This window comes from Giraffa tippelskirchi, chromosome 2, assembly GCF_054371585.1.
Source record: "Giraffa tippelskirchi isolate mGirTip1 chromosome 2, T2T-mGirTip1v1.2.pri, whole genome shotgun sequence".
Lineage (NCBI taxonomy): Eukaryota > Metazoa > Chordata > Mammalia > Artiodactyla > Giraffidae > Giraffa > Giraffa tippelskirchi.
Window position 1 is genome coordinate 232,873,164 of NC_137276.1, and position 14,423 is coordinate 232,887,586.

Consider the following 14,423-nt stretch of genomic DNA (forward strand, 5'->3'; position numbering starts at 1 on the left):
ATACAGATTACTGTAAAAATTTTCGACAACCTAGAATTAGTTGATTGGATTATTTAAAAATTATTTGAACACAAGAGTATTGTTAAGGGGAATTATAGAGAAAAAGTATAAGAATGCCTTTAGTATTACCCCTTTAACATAGTCACTTTAAAAATATATCAAATATACTCCCTGACTTGGTAATTATCCTGTACTGGTGGTCTAATGGGTCTGCGTTGGACTACAGTGAAGTAACAATGAACAGAGCAAGCATCCATGTCAAGCTTGCCTTTATTTTAGAGCCTGTCTCTTGCTAGCACTGTGATTCCCAAGAACAGCTCTGTCACATGGGGTACTCGTGCTTTTCTATGTTTTATTTTGTTTGCAGCAAAGATCAAGCACACAGAGTAAAACATGCTAAAATATAAAACAGATGATCGCAGCACAAAATGGCAGTCTATAAAATTAGCCTCATCTTACTTTTTTCTTTCTTACAAATCCATTGTTTTGTAAATGTCCTGGAAAAGGCAAACGTTGTCTATAATGGTAGCAGCTGGGTTTTACGAGTCAATCAGCATTAAATGCAGCTCTACGGACATACCAGAAATGAAGACACGGGCATGGATTTTTAGTTCTCAAAAATAGAAAACATTCTTAGGAAACTCTAATCCTAAATCCTTTTTACTCATGTCCAATTTGAGATATAGATGTGATAAAAAATTAAGACAAAAATATCCTGTAGGCAGGTGCATCATCACACTTGATGCCTCACACAGAGTTGTCAAAGAAAGGATTAAGTTAACTCTTCAAGGTCATTTGTCCCAAGATTCTTGGGAGAAATGAAATCATTCCTAGTTTCTTGGGTGGGTTCATTGATGTCTTCACTCAGAGAAGTCTTTCACTCAGATTTGGAACGAAACAAATTTAGTATGTTATTAGTCGTGAAAAATTCCTGCCACTTACGACTCCGCTTCTAATAGATGATTTATGCTTCCCAGTTAGAACCAGATGGAATTTCTCATGCCAGTGGAGCTATGTTCTTTTCTGCTATAATCATCTTGTGTCCTCACCATCTGCAAAACAAAAATATGTGTTGCTCTTAATGTCACTGGATTTATTTAAAATATTCCCTTTAGAGCCTATTCCTTTCTATGTCACATAAGAAAAAAAAAAGACATAGTTTTGACATTTTCAATAGTTATAATAAAAAAGTGGTGTGATCATAGATATAGAAGAACAACATGTAAATGGAAGTATAGATATACTTCTTCCTGGGAAAATACCGGTACACCGATGATCTGAAATTTGATGCTTAGCATCTTTAGTGACTGGTAAAAGAAAAGTGCAGAGATAGAAGGATTCTGGCCAGAATCCCCCTAATCTTTTTTTTAGCATCAATTTCTAATTTTTTTGGCATTAATTTCCCCTCCTATCCCTCTTCCCCACTCTTCCCTGATCACTTCCATGTGAGCCTCGCCTCCAGCATCACCACATACTAGTCTTAGGAGAGCTTGTTTCTAGCTGCTGGAGTGGCTTTAACCTCACAGAGCCAGAGTACTTGGGAGTTCAAGGCAACCCTTGACCAATCAACAATCTATGAAGGAGTAAGAAAGCCTCTAGTCAAGACAACTGTGAAGCACAATTCACAGGAATAGCTTGGAAAACCGTAAGACATTGATGAAAGAAATGAAAGAGACGCATGTACCCCAATGTTCATTGCAGCACTGTTTACAATAGCCAGGACATGGAAGCAACCTAGATGTCCATCAGCAGATGAATGGATAAGGAAGCTGTGGTACATATACACAATGGCATATTACTCAGCCATTTAAAAAAATACATTTGAATTGGTTCTATTGAGATGGATGAAACTGGAGCCCATTATACAGAGTGAAGTAAGCCAGAAAGAAAAACAACAATACAGTATACTAATGCATATATATGGAATTTGAAAGATGGTAACGATAACCCTATATGCGAGACAGAATAAGAGACACAGATGCATAGAACAGTCTTATGGACTCTGAGGGAGAAGGTGAGGGTGGGACGTTCTGGGACAATAGCATTGAAACATGTATATTATCATATGTGAAACAGAACACCATTCCATGCTCGATGCATGAGACAAATGCTCAGGGCCGGGGCAATGGGATGACCCAGAGGGATGGGATGGGGAGGGAGGTGGGTGGGGGGGTCCAGGAAGGGGAACACATGTAAACCCATAGCTGATTCATGTCAATGTATGGCAAAAAACTATTACAATATTGTAAAGTAATTAGCCTCCAACTAAAATAAATAAATTTATTAAAAAAAAAAGAAATTGAAGATGATACAAATAGGTGGAAAGATTTATTGTGCTTATAGGTTGGAGGAATTAATATTGTTAAAATGACTACATTACATAAGGCAATCTACAGATTCAACTCAATCTCTATCAAAATATCAGTGGCACTTTTCATAGAACTAGAACAAATTAACTCTAAAATTTGTATGGAAACCCAAAGACCCTGAATAGCCAAATTAGTCTTGAGAAAAATAGAACAAAGCCATAGCCATCCTGCACCCTGATTCCAAACTATACTACAAAAATTCAGTCATCAGAATAGTATGGTACTAGTAGAAAACAGACATACAGATCAATGGCACAGAAATGAGAGCCCAGTGATAAAGCTATGCTTACATGGTCAGTTGAACTACAATGAGGGAGACAAGTGTACACAATGGAGAAAAGGCATCCTCTTCAATACGTCATGCTGGGAAAACTGCATAGCTATATGAAAAAGAATCAAACTGGACTGCTTTCTCACACCATAAAAATAAACTCAAATGGATTAAAAACTTAACTCTAAGCTCTGAAATCTGCAAGTCCTAGAAGAAAACATAGGCAGCTGCTTTCCTAAAGGACTGATTCTTTAGCAAGAGAAACAAAAACAAAAATAAACAAATGAAAGTTCAGGAAACTAAAAAAAACTTTTGCAGTTAAGGAAACTATCAACAAAACAAAAAGGCACTCTACTGAATGGGAGAAGATACTGGCAAAGGGTATGTCCAATAAGGGATTAATACGCAAAATATGCAAAGAATATTTATATATATACACATATGTACACAAATGTGTATTGTGTATATATAAACATATAATGAAATATATATATAATGTATGTGTCTATATAATGAATGGAGCCGTATGAAATCTTGCTCTTTGTGACAACATGGATGGATCTAGAGAGTTTTATGCTAAGTAAAATGAGTCGGACACAGAAAGATGAATACCACATGATCTCACTTATATGTGGAATCTAAAAATCAAAATAAGCAAACAAAACAAAATAAAAATAGACTCATAGATACAGAGAACAAATGGGTGGAAGCTGGAAAGGATTCAGGGGATTAAGAGGTACAAACCTTCAGTTACATAATAAATAAGCACATTGGATGTGTACTCTCTTTGATAAAATAGTATTTCTTATGATTTACATAGTTTTTTCTGTTTTACATAGTTTTTCTTCAGAATTTTGAAGCTGTAACTTAGCTCATTCACTTTTAAGGACATATCCCCAAGTAGTCTAATTGGTAGAACTAGGCTTTACTGTAAGACCAATCAACTAGTCCTTACTGTAAAACAATTTCCACCTTAAAAAGAGTCCGATTTCTTCTTCCATTTGAAATAAGTACATTGCTAAGGATCTGTCATGACATGCTGAGATTTCATTCTGAAACACCTGTGTGATTAAGGCTCTTGCGTTGAGTTTTTTGGTTTGGCGAAACCGTGCTTGCTGTCCTTCTATGCTTCTGTTGTAATGCTCTCTGCTTTGTTCTCAGAATTTTCACTCGGGAAAGCTGTATCCATTGACAAGGGAAACGGAACAGGCCAGATTACTAAATGAAATTTATCATAACTCCAATCATGCTCACTCTGTAACATATCTGGATCCAGAATATGCAAACATGAGTTCCAATTCCCAAACTCTAGCAACACACGTCCTCTGTAACAGAAACATGTTCAGTTCAGTCACTCAGTCGTGTCCGACTCTTTGTGACCCCATGAACTGCAGCACACCAGGCCTCCCTGTCCATCACTAACTCCCAGAGTTTACCCAAACTCATGTCCATCGAGTCGGTGATGCCATCCAGCCATCTCATCCTCTTTCGTCCCCTTCTCCTCCTGCCCCCAATCCTTCCCAGCATCAGGGTCTTTTCCAGTGAGTCAGTTCTTCGCATCAGGTAGCCAAAGTATTGGAGTTTCAGCTTCAGCATCTGTCCTTCCAATGAACACCCAGGACTGATCTCCTTTAGGATGGACTGGTTAGATCTCCTTGCAGTCCAAGGGACTCTCAAGAGTCTTCTCCAACACCACAGTTCAAAAGCATCAATTCTTCGGTGCTCAGCTTTCTTCACCGTCCAACTCTCACATCCATACATGACCACTGGAAAAACCATAGCCTTGACTAGACAGACCTTTGTTGGCAAAGTATGTCTCTGCTTTTTAACATGCTATCTAGGTTGGTCATAACTTTCCTTCCAAGGAGTAAGCGTCTTTTAATTTCATGGCTGCAGTCTCCATCTGCAGTGATTTTGGAGCCCTCAAAAATAGTTCACACTGTTTTCCCATCTATTTGCCATAAAGTGATGAGAGTGGATGCCATGATCTTAGTTTTCTGAATGTTGAGCTTTAAGCCAACTTTTTCACTCTCCTCTCTCACTTTCTTCAAGAGGCTTTTTAGTTCCTCTTCACTTTCTGCCATAAGGGTGGTGTCATCTGCATATCTGAGGTTATTGATATTTCTCCCAGCAATCTTGATTCCAGCTTGTGCTTCTTCCAGCCCAGAATTTCTCATGATGTACTCTGCATAGAAGTTAAATAAGCAGGGTGACAATATACAGCCTTGACGTATTCCTTTTCCTATTTGGAACCAGTCTGTTGTTCCATGTCCAGTTCTAACTGTTGCTTCCTGACCTGCATACAGGTTTCTCAAGAGGCAGGTCAGGTGGTCTGGTATTCCCATCTCTTTCAGAATTTTCCACGGTTTGCTGTGATCCACACAGTGAAAGGCTTTGGCATAGTCAATAAAGCAGAAATAGATGTTTTTCTGGAACTCTCTTGCTTTTTTGATGATCCAGCAGATGTTGGCAATTTGATCTCTGGGTCCTCTGCCTTTTCTAAAACCAGCTTGAACATCTGGAATTTCACAGTTCACATATTGCTGAAGCCTGGCTTGGAGAATTTTGAGCATTACTTTACTAGCGTGTGAGATGAGTGCAATTGTGCGGTAGTTTGAGCATTCTTTGACATTGCCTTTCTTTGGAATTGGGATGAAAACTGACCTTTTCCAGTCCTGTGGCCACTGCTGAGTTTTCCAAATTTGCTGGCATATTGAGTGAAGCACTTTCACAGCATCATCTTTCAGGATGTGAAATAGCTCAACTGGAATTCCATCACCTCCACTATCTTTGGTCATAGTGATGCTTTCTAAGGCCCACCTGACTTCTCATTCCAGGATGTCTGGCTCTAGGTGAGTGATCAGACCATCTTGATTATCTGGGTCATGAAGATCTTTTTTGTACAGCTCTTCTATGTATTCTTGTACACAGAAACATGTACAGGATGGGAAAGTTCTGAATTCTTACCTGGTGTAAAGAAGGCCTCCATATCCAACATTTAAATGACACTTTGTTTGACAACATGTCCCCCAATGCGTGCTTCCCTCAGAAGACTTTACACCTGGGCAAACTGTCATGCAAAGATTTCAATGACTGAGAACTATGCTATTCTTTGTGTGTGTGACATGAGGACTCTTGTAAAAGGGGATACAGAAAGAAGATCTCCATGATTCTTCACACATAACCAGTCTCAGGTAGATAGAGTCCTTTACTACTATTTCTTAGAAATCCATGCATTTGAAAGTCTTTGTATGTCCCCCAGTGTCCCTAAGTATAAAAAACTGTAGTCTTACCCAAGTGCCTCCTTAATACAAAAAAGAAAGTTGAGGACCAGGGCAATCAGGTGACTTTTCATGATCACGAAGCTAGTTGCCAACAGAACCAAAACCAGCATCTGGATCTCCTTATTCTCAGTTTAGTCTTCTTCCACTATGGCTGCCATCATCATCATCTTAAACAATACCTAAACTTTTATTAAACTTTTACTCTTTGCAAACTGCTGTTTGAAGCATTTTATGTTCATTTACTACACACGTTAACCTATGATGTATGCCACTGTTACCCCAGGTGGAGAATGGAAGCTCAGAGAGGCAAAATGATGTACCAGTAATGGCAGAAATAAGATGCAAATTCATGACCTCTGGATTCACTCTTTCAACTACTGTTTCCCAAAGTGGTTTCTATAAAACATGAGCCCGAAAAGATACTCCCTGATACAAAATGCTGTGGTCAAATTGGCTTGACTATTAGCCCTTCTCTCAGAATTACAATGAAAATAAGCTCATTAAAGTCAATGAGAAATCATGCAAAAAAAAAAAATACCTACTTATTAGTATTTTACAGAAACATGATTTTTCCCAAATACTTGTAATATCTAGTGACAGGACCCCCATTAAGAAGACTAACTCAGGCTCAAGGTCTATACGTTAGGTCAGTGGTTGGCAAACTCTAGCCTGCATCAAAGTCATCTGGAAGGCCCCAACCCAAGCTTCTGACTTAGTAGATCTTTGGTAGAAACCAAGAATCTGCATTTCTGATGAATGCCTAGGTGATGCTGACATTCTTGGTCCAGGGACCACACTTTGAGAGACGCTGCACTCAATGATGGAAAAATAAAGGCTAAGAAAGAATCCCTGGGTTGGCATAATGGAAAAAATGAATACAGTTTTTAAAACATACATCAAAACCTTGCAAATGTACATTATGTTGAGCAAATAGAAAGTGAATACATTAAGTAGGTGGATAAAGTGAAAACAGAAAAAATGGGCAGGTAAAAAGAAAAGCCCACTCTCTTTGGGAAAACACAAGTGAACAAAGCAGTGTAAATGTTGACTATTCTTCACAACGGATTTTTATTTTTAATTGTCAAACATATTATCAGGCAGGTAATTCACAGGACAAGCCTAGTTGATTATGTACTGGGCACAGTGTGTAGTCTGAGCTTCAAAGGTATCATCTCCAACCTTTCAACAACCCAGAGGTAGGTTTTATTATCTCCTTTTCAAGCTTTACGGTGCACTTTTGTTTTATAAACATAATTACAGAGTATGAGTCACTGTGACAAAGCAGTAGGTGCTGTGGATGTTCTTTGGGAAGACCCTTCAGATGTCTGCATCTTCTACTTCTTTATTTATAAAACGATACGGTACAACTCAGAGATTTCTAAAGCTTTTCCAATTATCAAATTCTAACTTCTCATAAGCCTAAGAAGAAAGCCAAAGTGAGGTTTTCTGAAGAGACTCAGACGGACTTCAAGGAGCAGGGCTGACCGAGTCACCAAATCAATCAGTCAGCTGGACTTCTCTGAGAGAAATGATTAGAGACACCATCCACTTCTAAGGTGATAGTGTTAGTCGCTCAGTCGCGCCCGATTCTTTGCGACCCCATGGGCTGTAGCCCGCCAGGCTCCTTTGTCTATGGGATTCTCTAGGCAAGAATACTGGAATGGGTTGCCATGCCCCCCTCTTGGGGATCTTCCCCACCCAGGGATCGAACACCATCTCCTGCAGCTGCTGCATTGCAAGACGGATTATTTACCACTGAGCCACTGGGGCAGCCCAAGCGTGGGAAAGAACCCTCTAAATCTGTGTTTCCCAAATGTGTCTATACGTTATAAATGGCTGGATATTTGCTGACTGTTCTATTGCCAAGGCCACACTCACCTCAATTAAATCACATTCTCTGGTATTTTAAGGTAGTTTATGGCTAAAAATGCTAAGGTTAGAAGAATCAAAAAGGTTGTAATCAAGTAAGCATTATCAGTACCTTTCCCATTTATTGTCATTTCTCATAATTTCTCCCCTTCAAAGGTTTTCTCCATTTTTCTATTTTATTATATATCACACATGTAGAAGTGGAGGGCTTCCCTGGTGGCTCAGATGGTAAAGACTCTGCCTGTAATTCCTGTGCTTACATTCTTAATTATATTTCCTGCTGTCATACTTAATCGCTCAGTCATGTCCAACTCTTTATTGCTCCATGGGCTGTAGCCCGCCAGGCTGCTCTGTCCACGGGATTTTACAGGCAAGAATACTGGAGCGGGTTAGCATTCCCTTCTCCAGAGGATCTTCCCAACCCAGGGATTGAACCTGAGTCTCCTTCACTGGCAGGTGAATTCTTTACTGCTGAGCCACTGGGGAAGTATTCCCTGCTATGTCTCCCCAGATTCATATGTTGAAGGCCTAACCCCCATGGAACCATATTGGACACAGGCCCTTGAAGGAGGTAAGTTAAATGAAGTCCTAAGGGTGTGGGCCTGATCTGATAGAAGTGGTGTAATTACAAGAGGAAGAGACACTAGGACTCTCCACCATGTCAGGTCATGGGAAGAAGGAGGTCATTCACAAGCCAGGAAGAGAGCTCTCCAGGAAGCAGACTGGCTGGTTCCCTCTTCTTGGACTTCTCAGCCTCTAGAGCTGGGAGAAAATAGATTACTGCACATCAAACCATCCAGTCCGCGGTATTCGGCATGGCAGCCTGAGTTGACTAAGATATCCGCTTTTATACCCATCCTCTCTGACCGACCTGATTTACCAGATTTCTTCTTCCAAGGTTGCAAGAGCATGCCGAATCAGGAGGTGCCCGATCAGGGTCAAGTCCACGTAAAGCACTAAACCTCTCTGAGCTTCAGTTTCTCCATCTGCGTAGGAAGGTTATTAATCCCTGTCTCCTACTTTTGGAGGGGATCTGAATGAGATCATGTTACTGAGATTGCCTTATAAATGTAGAGCTGTGCAGGGGTGAGCTGCATCAGTACCTGCCGCTTCCCCTTCCTCAACCAGCCTCCCTTCCAGCCCCTCCTTGATTCCTTACTTGCGTCCCTTCCTCTGTGTCAGCTGCCGGACATGTCCTCTCCTCCATCCACTCCCAAGTCACTTGAACTAACTCAGATTTCTTCCAATTACAGTTGTTCTTTTAGAATAGATATGCTGGCAACAATCGTCTTAGTTTTCCTTTATCTGGAAACGTCTTTATTTTGTCTTCACTCTGGACAGCAATCTTTGTTGAGTATAAAGTTCTGTGTTCACAGTCCCTTCCTTGAAGCACTTTAAAGAAAAAAATGGTGTTCTACTGCCATTTGGCCTCCATGGCTTCTGATGAAAAATCTACAGTCATTGCAATAATTATTCCTTTCTTTTGTGAAAGTGAAAGTGGAGTCACTGAGTTGTGTCAGACTCTTTGCAACCCCATGGACTGTAGCCCACCAGGCTCCTCCGTCCATAGGATTTTCCAGGCAAGACTACTGCAGTGGGCTGCCATTTCCTTCTCCAGGGGGTCTTCCCAACACAGGGATCGACCCCGGGTCTCCTGCGTTGCAGACAGACACTTTACCTGAGGATCGACCCCGGGTCTCCTGCATTGCAGACAGATGCTTTACCTGAGGATCGACCCCGGGTCTCCTGCATTGCAGACAGGCGCTTTACCTGAGGATCGACCCCGGGTCTCCTGCATTGCAGACAGGCGCTTTACCTGAGGATCGACCCCGGGTCTCCTGCATTGCAGACAGGCGCTTTACCTGAGGATCGACCCCGGGTCTCCTGCTTTGCAGACAGGCACTTTACCTGAGGATCGACCCCGGGTCTCCTGCATTGCAGACAGGAACTTTACCTGAGAAGAAAAGGTACCCTGAGCCACCAGGGAAGCTATTGCTTCCAGATTGTTATTTCTCCTTTGTTTTCAATAGTTTGATTTTGAACAGTTTGATGTCTGAGTGGGGTTTTCTTTGAAATTTTAAAATCTGTAGCATTGTGTCTTTTACAAATTTGGGAAGTTTTGACCATTATTTTCTCTCTCTCTCTTTTTTTTTTCTGAATGGATCCCTTTCTACTTTCCTTCTAGAATATCAGTGAAACAAATGTTAGACCTTTTTATATTGTTCAAGTCTCCAGACTGTTCATTTTTAAACATGTTCCTTGGTCCCTTTCTCTTTCTCTTCACCTTCTGGGACGCCTATAATGTGATTACTGGGGCGTTTAATGTCCCAGAGGTCTCTGAGGCTGTCTTCATTTCTTTTCACTGTTATTCCACGTTCTGTTTTGCACTATGGATTTCCACCATTCTGTCTTCCAGGTCACTTTGCTGTTCTTCTGCCTCAGTTATGCTGCTATTGATTCCTTCTCATGTATTGTTCATCTCTGTTTGTTTGTGCTTTAGTTCTTCTAGGTAAACATTTCTTGCATCTTCTCCATTCTTTTCCTGAGATCCTGGATCATCTTCACTATCATTATTCTGAATTCTTTTTCTGGGAGGTTGCATGCCTCCACTTCATTTAGTGGTTTTTCTGGGGATGGATGTATCTTGTTCCTTCATCTGGGACATAATCCTGTTTCTTTCATTTTGGTTAGCTCTCTGTGATTGTGATCGTGGTATCGCTTCTGGAGGCTGCAGGGGTTGGAGTTTTTGTTTCTTCTGTCTGCCCTCTGGTGGATGAGGATAAGAGGCTACGCAAGCTTCCTGATGGGAGGGACTGGCTGTAGGGAAAACTGCATATTGCTCTGTGGGCAGGACCAGGGCTCAGTAAAACTTTAATCCAATTGTCTGCTGATGGGTGGGGCTGCGCTCCCTCCCTGTCAGTTGTTTGGCCTGAGGCGACCAGACCTGGAGTCTAAAGGCTCTACAGTAGGGCTATTGGTGACCTCCAAGATGCATCTCCCAGGACTGTTGCTGCCAGTGCCCCTGTCCCTGCAGCAGGCTACTGCCAACCCACGCCTCTGCAGGAGATCCTCAAGCACTCCTGTGGGGACACTGTTCCTTTCCCTTGGGTCCTGGTGCATACATCAGTTCAGTTCAGTTCAGTCGCTCAGTTGAGTCTGACTCTTTGTGACCCCATGGACTGCAGCATGCCAGGCCTCCCTGTCCATCACCAACTCCCAGAGTTTACTCAAACTCATGTCCATTGAGTCGGTGATGCCATCCAACAATTTCATCCTATACCGTCCCCTTCTCCTCCTGTCTTCAATCTTTCCCAGCATCAGGGTCTTTTCCAATGAGTCAATTCTCCACATCAGGTGGCCAAAAGTATTGGAGTTTCAGCCTCAGCATCAGTCCTTCCAATGAATACTCAGGACTAATTTCCTTTAGGATGGACTGGTTGGATCTCTTTGCAGTCCAAGGGACTCTCAAGAGTCTTCTCCAACACCACAGTTCAAAAGCATCAATTCTTCCACACTCAGCTTTCTTTATAGACCAACTCTCACATCCATACATGACAACTGGAAAAACCATAGCCTTGACTAGATGGACTTTTGTTGGCAAAGTGATGTCTCTGCTTTTTAATGTGCTGCGTAGGTTGGTCATAACTTTTCTTACGAAGAGTAAGTATCTTTTAATTTCATGGCTGCAGTCACCATCTGCAGTGATTTTGGAGCCCCCCAAAATAAGTCTCTCACTGTTTCCACTGTTTCCCCATCTATTTGCCATGAAGTGATGGGACCGATGCCATAATCTTAGTTTTCTGAACGTTGAGATTTAAGCCAACTTTTTCACTCTCCTCTTTCACATTCATCAAGAGGCTTTTAGTTCTTCTTCGCTTTCTGCCATAAGGGTGGTATCATCTACATATCTGAGGTTATTGATATTTCTCCTGGCAATCTTGATTCCAGCTTGTGTTTCTTCCAGCCCAGCATTTCTCATGATGAACTCTGCATATAAGTTAAATAAGCAGGGTGACAATATACAGCTTTGATGTACTTCTTTCGCAATTTGGAACCAGTATGTTGTTCCATGTCCAGTTCTAACTGTTGCTTCCTGACCTGCATACAGATTTCTCAGGAGGCAGGTAACGTGGGCTGGTATTTCTATCTCTTTCAGTATTTTTCACAGTTTGCTGTGATCCACACAGTGAAAGGCTTTGGCATAGTCAATAAAGCAGAAATAGATGTTTTTCTGGAACTCTCTTGCTTTTTCGATGATTCAGTGGCAATTTGATCTCTGATTCCTCTGCCTTTTCTAAATTCAGCTTGGACATCTGGAAGTTCTCAGTTCACATATTGTTGAAGCCTGGCTTGGAGAATTTTGAGCATTACTTTACTAGCATGTGAGATGAGTGCAATTGTGTGGTAGTTTGAGCATTCTTTGACATTGCCTTTCTTTGGGATTGGAATGAAAACTGACCTTTTCCAGTCCTGTGGCCACTGCTGAATTTTCCAAATTTGCTGGCATATTGAGTGCAACACTTTCACAGCATCATCTTTTAGGATTTGAAATAGCTCAACTAGAATTCCATCACCTCCGCTAGCTTTGTTTGTAGTGATGCTTCCTAAGCCCACTTGACCCCGCATTCCAGGATGTCTGGCTCTAGGTGAGTGATCACACCATCATGGTTATTTGGGTCATGTAGATCTTTTTTGTACAGTTCTTCTGTGTATTTTTGCCACCTCTTCCTAATATCTTCTACTTCTGTTAGGTCCATACCATTTCTGTCCTTTATTGTGCCCATCTTTGCCTGAAATGTTCCCTTGGTATCTCTAATTTTCTAGACGAGATCTCTAGTCTTTCCCATTCTATTGTGTTCCTCTATTTCTTTGCACTGATCACTGAGGAAGTCTTTCTTATCTCTCCTTGCTCTTCTTTGTCAGAGTTCTGACAAAATGTGGTCCACTGGAGAAGGGAATGGCAAACCACTTCAGTATTCTTGCCATGAACAGTATGAAAAGGCAAAAAGATAGGACATTGAATGATGAACTTCCCAGGTCAGTAGGTGCCCAATATGCTAATAGAGATCAGTGGAAAAATAACTCCAGAAAGAATAAAAAGAGAAGCCAAAGCAAGAACAACACCCAGTTGTGGATGTGACTGGTGATGGAAGCAAGATCTGACACTGTAAAGAGCAATATTGCATAGGAACCTGGAATGTTAGGTCCATGAATCAAAGCAAATTGGAAGTGGTCAAACAGGAGATGGCAAGTGTGAATGTCGACATTTTAGGAACCAGTGAACTAAAATAGACTAGAATGGGTGAATTTAAGTCAGACAATCATTATATCTACTACTGTGAGCAAGAATCCCTTAGAAGAAATGGAGTAGCCATTATAGTCAACAAAAGTGTCCGAAATGCAGTATTCGGATGCAATCTCAAAAACAGCAGCATGATCTCTGTTCATTTCCAGGGAAAACCATTCAATATCACTGTAATCCAAGTTTATGCCCCAACCAGTAATGCTGAAGAAGCTGAAGTTGAATGGTTCTATGAAGACCTATAAGACCTTCTAGAACTAACACCCAAAAAAGATGTCCTTTTCATTATAGAGGACTGGAATGCAAAAGTAGGAAGTCAGGAAACACTTGGAGTAACAGGCAATTTGGCCTTGGACTACAGAATGAAGCAGAGCAAAGGCTAATAGAGTTCTGCCAAGAGAACGCACTGCCCATAGCAAACACCCTCTTTTAACAATACAAGAGAAGACTCTACACGTGGACATCACCAGATGGTCAATACCGAAATCAGACTGATTATATTCTTTGCAGCCAAAGATGGAGAAGCTCTATACAGTCAGCAAAAACAAGACTAGGAGCTGACTGTGGCTCAGATCATGAACTATTTTTTGCCAAATTCAGACTTTAAGTGAAGAATGTATGGAAAATGACTAGACCATTCAGGTATGACCTAAATTAAATCCCTTACTATTATACAGTGCAAGTGAGAAATAGATTCGAGGGATTAGATCTGATAGAGTGCCTGATGAACTATGGATGGAGGTTTGTGACATTGTACAGGAGACAGGAATCAAGACCATCCCCAAGAAAAAGAAATGCAAAAAAGCAAAATGGCTGTCTCAGGATGCCTTACAAATAGCTGTGAAAAGAAGAGAAGCCAAAAGCAAAGGAGAAAAGGAAAGATATACCCATTTGAATGCAGAGTTCCAAAGAATAGCAAGGAGAGATAAGAAAGCTTTCCTCAGCGATCAGTGGTGCATAATAGGTTTTTATTTTTTGTGCCCTTCAAGAATGGAGTTTCTGTTTCCCCCAGTCTATGGAGGTCCTGTAATCAAATCACCCTGGACTTCAAAGTCAGATTCCCTGGGGATTCCCAGTCCCTTTGTCAGTTCCCCAGGCTGAGGAGACCAATGTGGGACCTAGGACCTTCACAGCAGTGCAAGAACTTCTTTGGTATTATTGTTCTCCAGTTTGGAGGTAGCCAATCCAGCGGGTATAGGGTTTGATTTTATCATGATTGCACCCCTGGTGGCTTCTGCTTTGTTCTTGGACGTGGGATATCTTTTTTTGGTGGGTCCAGTGTCTTTCTGTTGATGGTTGTTCAACAACTAGTTGTGATTGTGGTGCTC

At 41.3% G+C, this 14,423-nt stretch overlaps 1 protein-coding gene across 1 annotated transcript in view; it reads right to left on the reverse strand.

Annotated features, from left to right (window-relative positions):
- Nucleotides 1-332: 332 nt before the first annotated feature.
- COL6A5 (collagen type VI alpha 5 chain) overlaps nt 333-14,423 on the reverse strand; it is a 177,390-nt gene continuing 163,299 nt past the window's right edge. Inside the window, exon 41 of the mRNA XM_081573212.1 lies at nt 333-1,052. Within this exon, the coding sequence (XP_081429338.1) occupies nt 1,033-1,052 (20 nt within the window). The 3' untranslated portion in view covers nt 333-1,032. The remainder of the gene's footprint in view (nt 1,053-14,423) is intronic.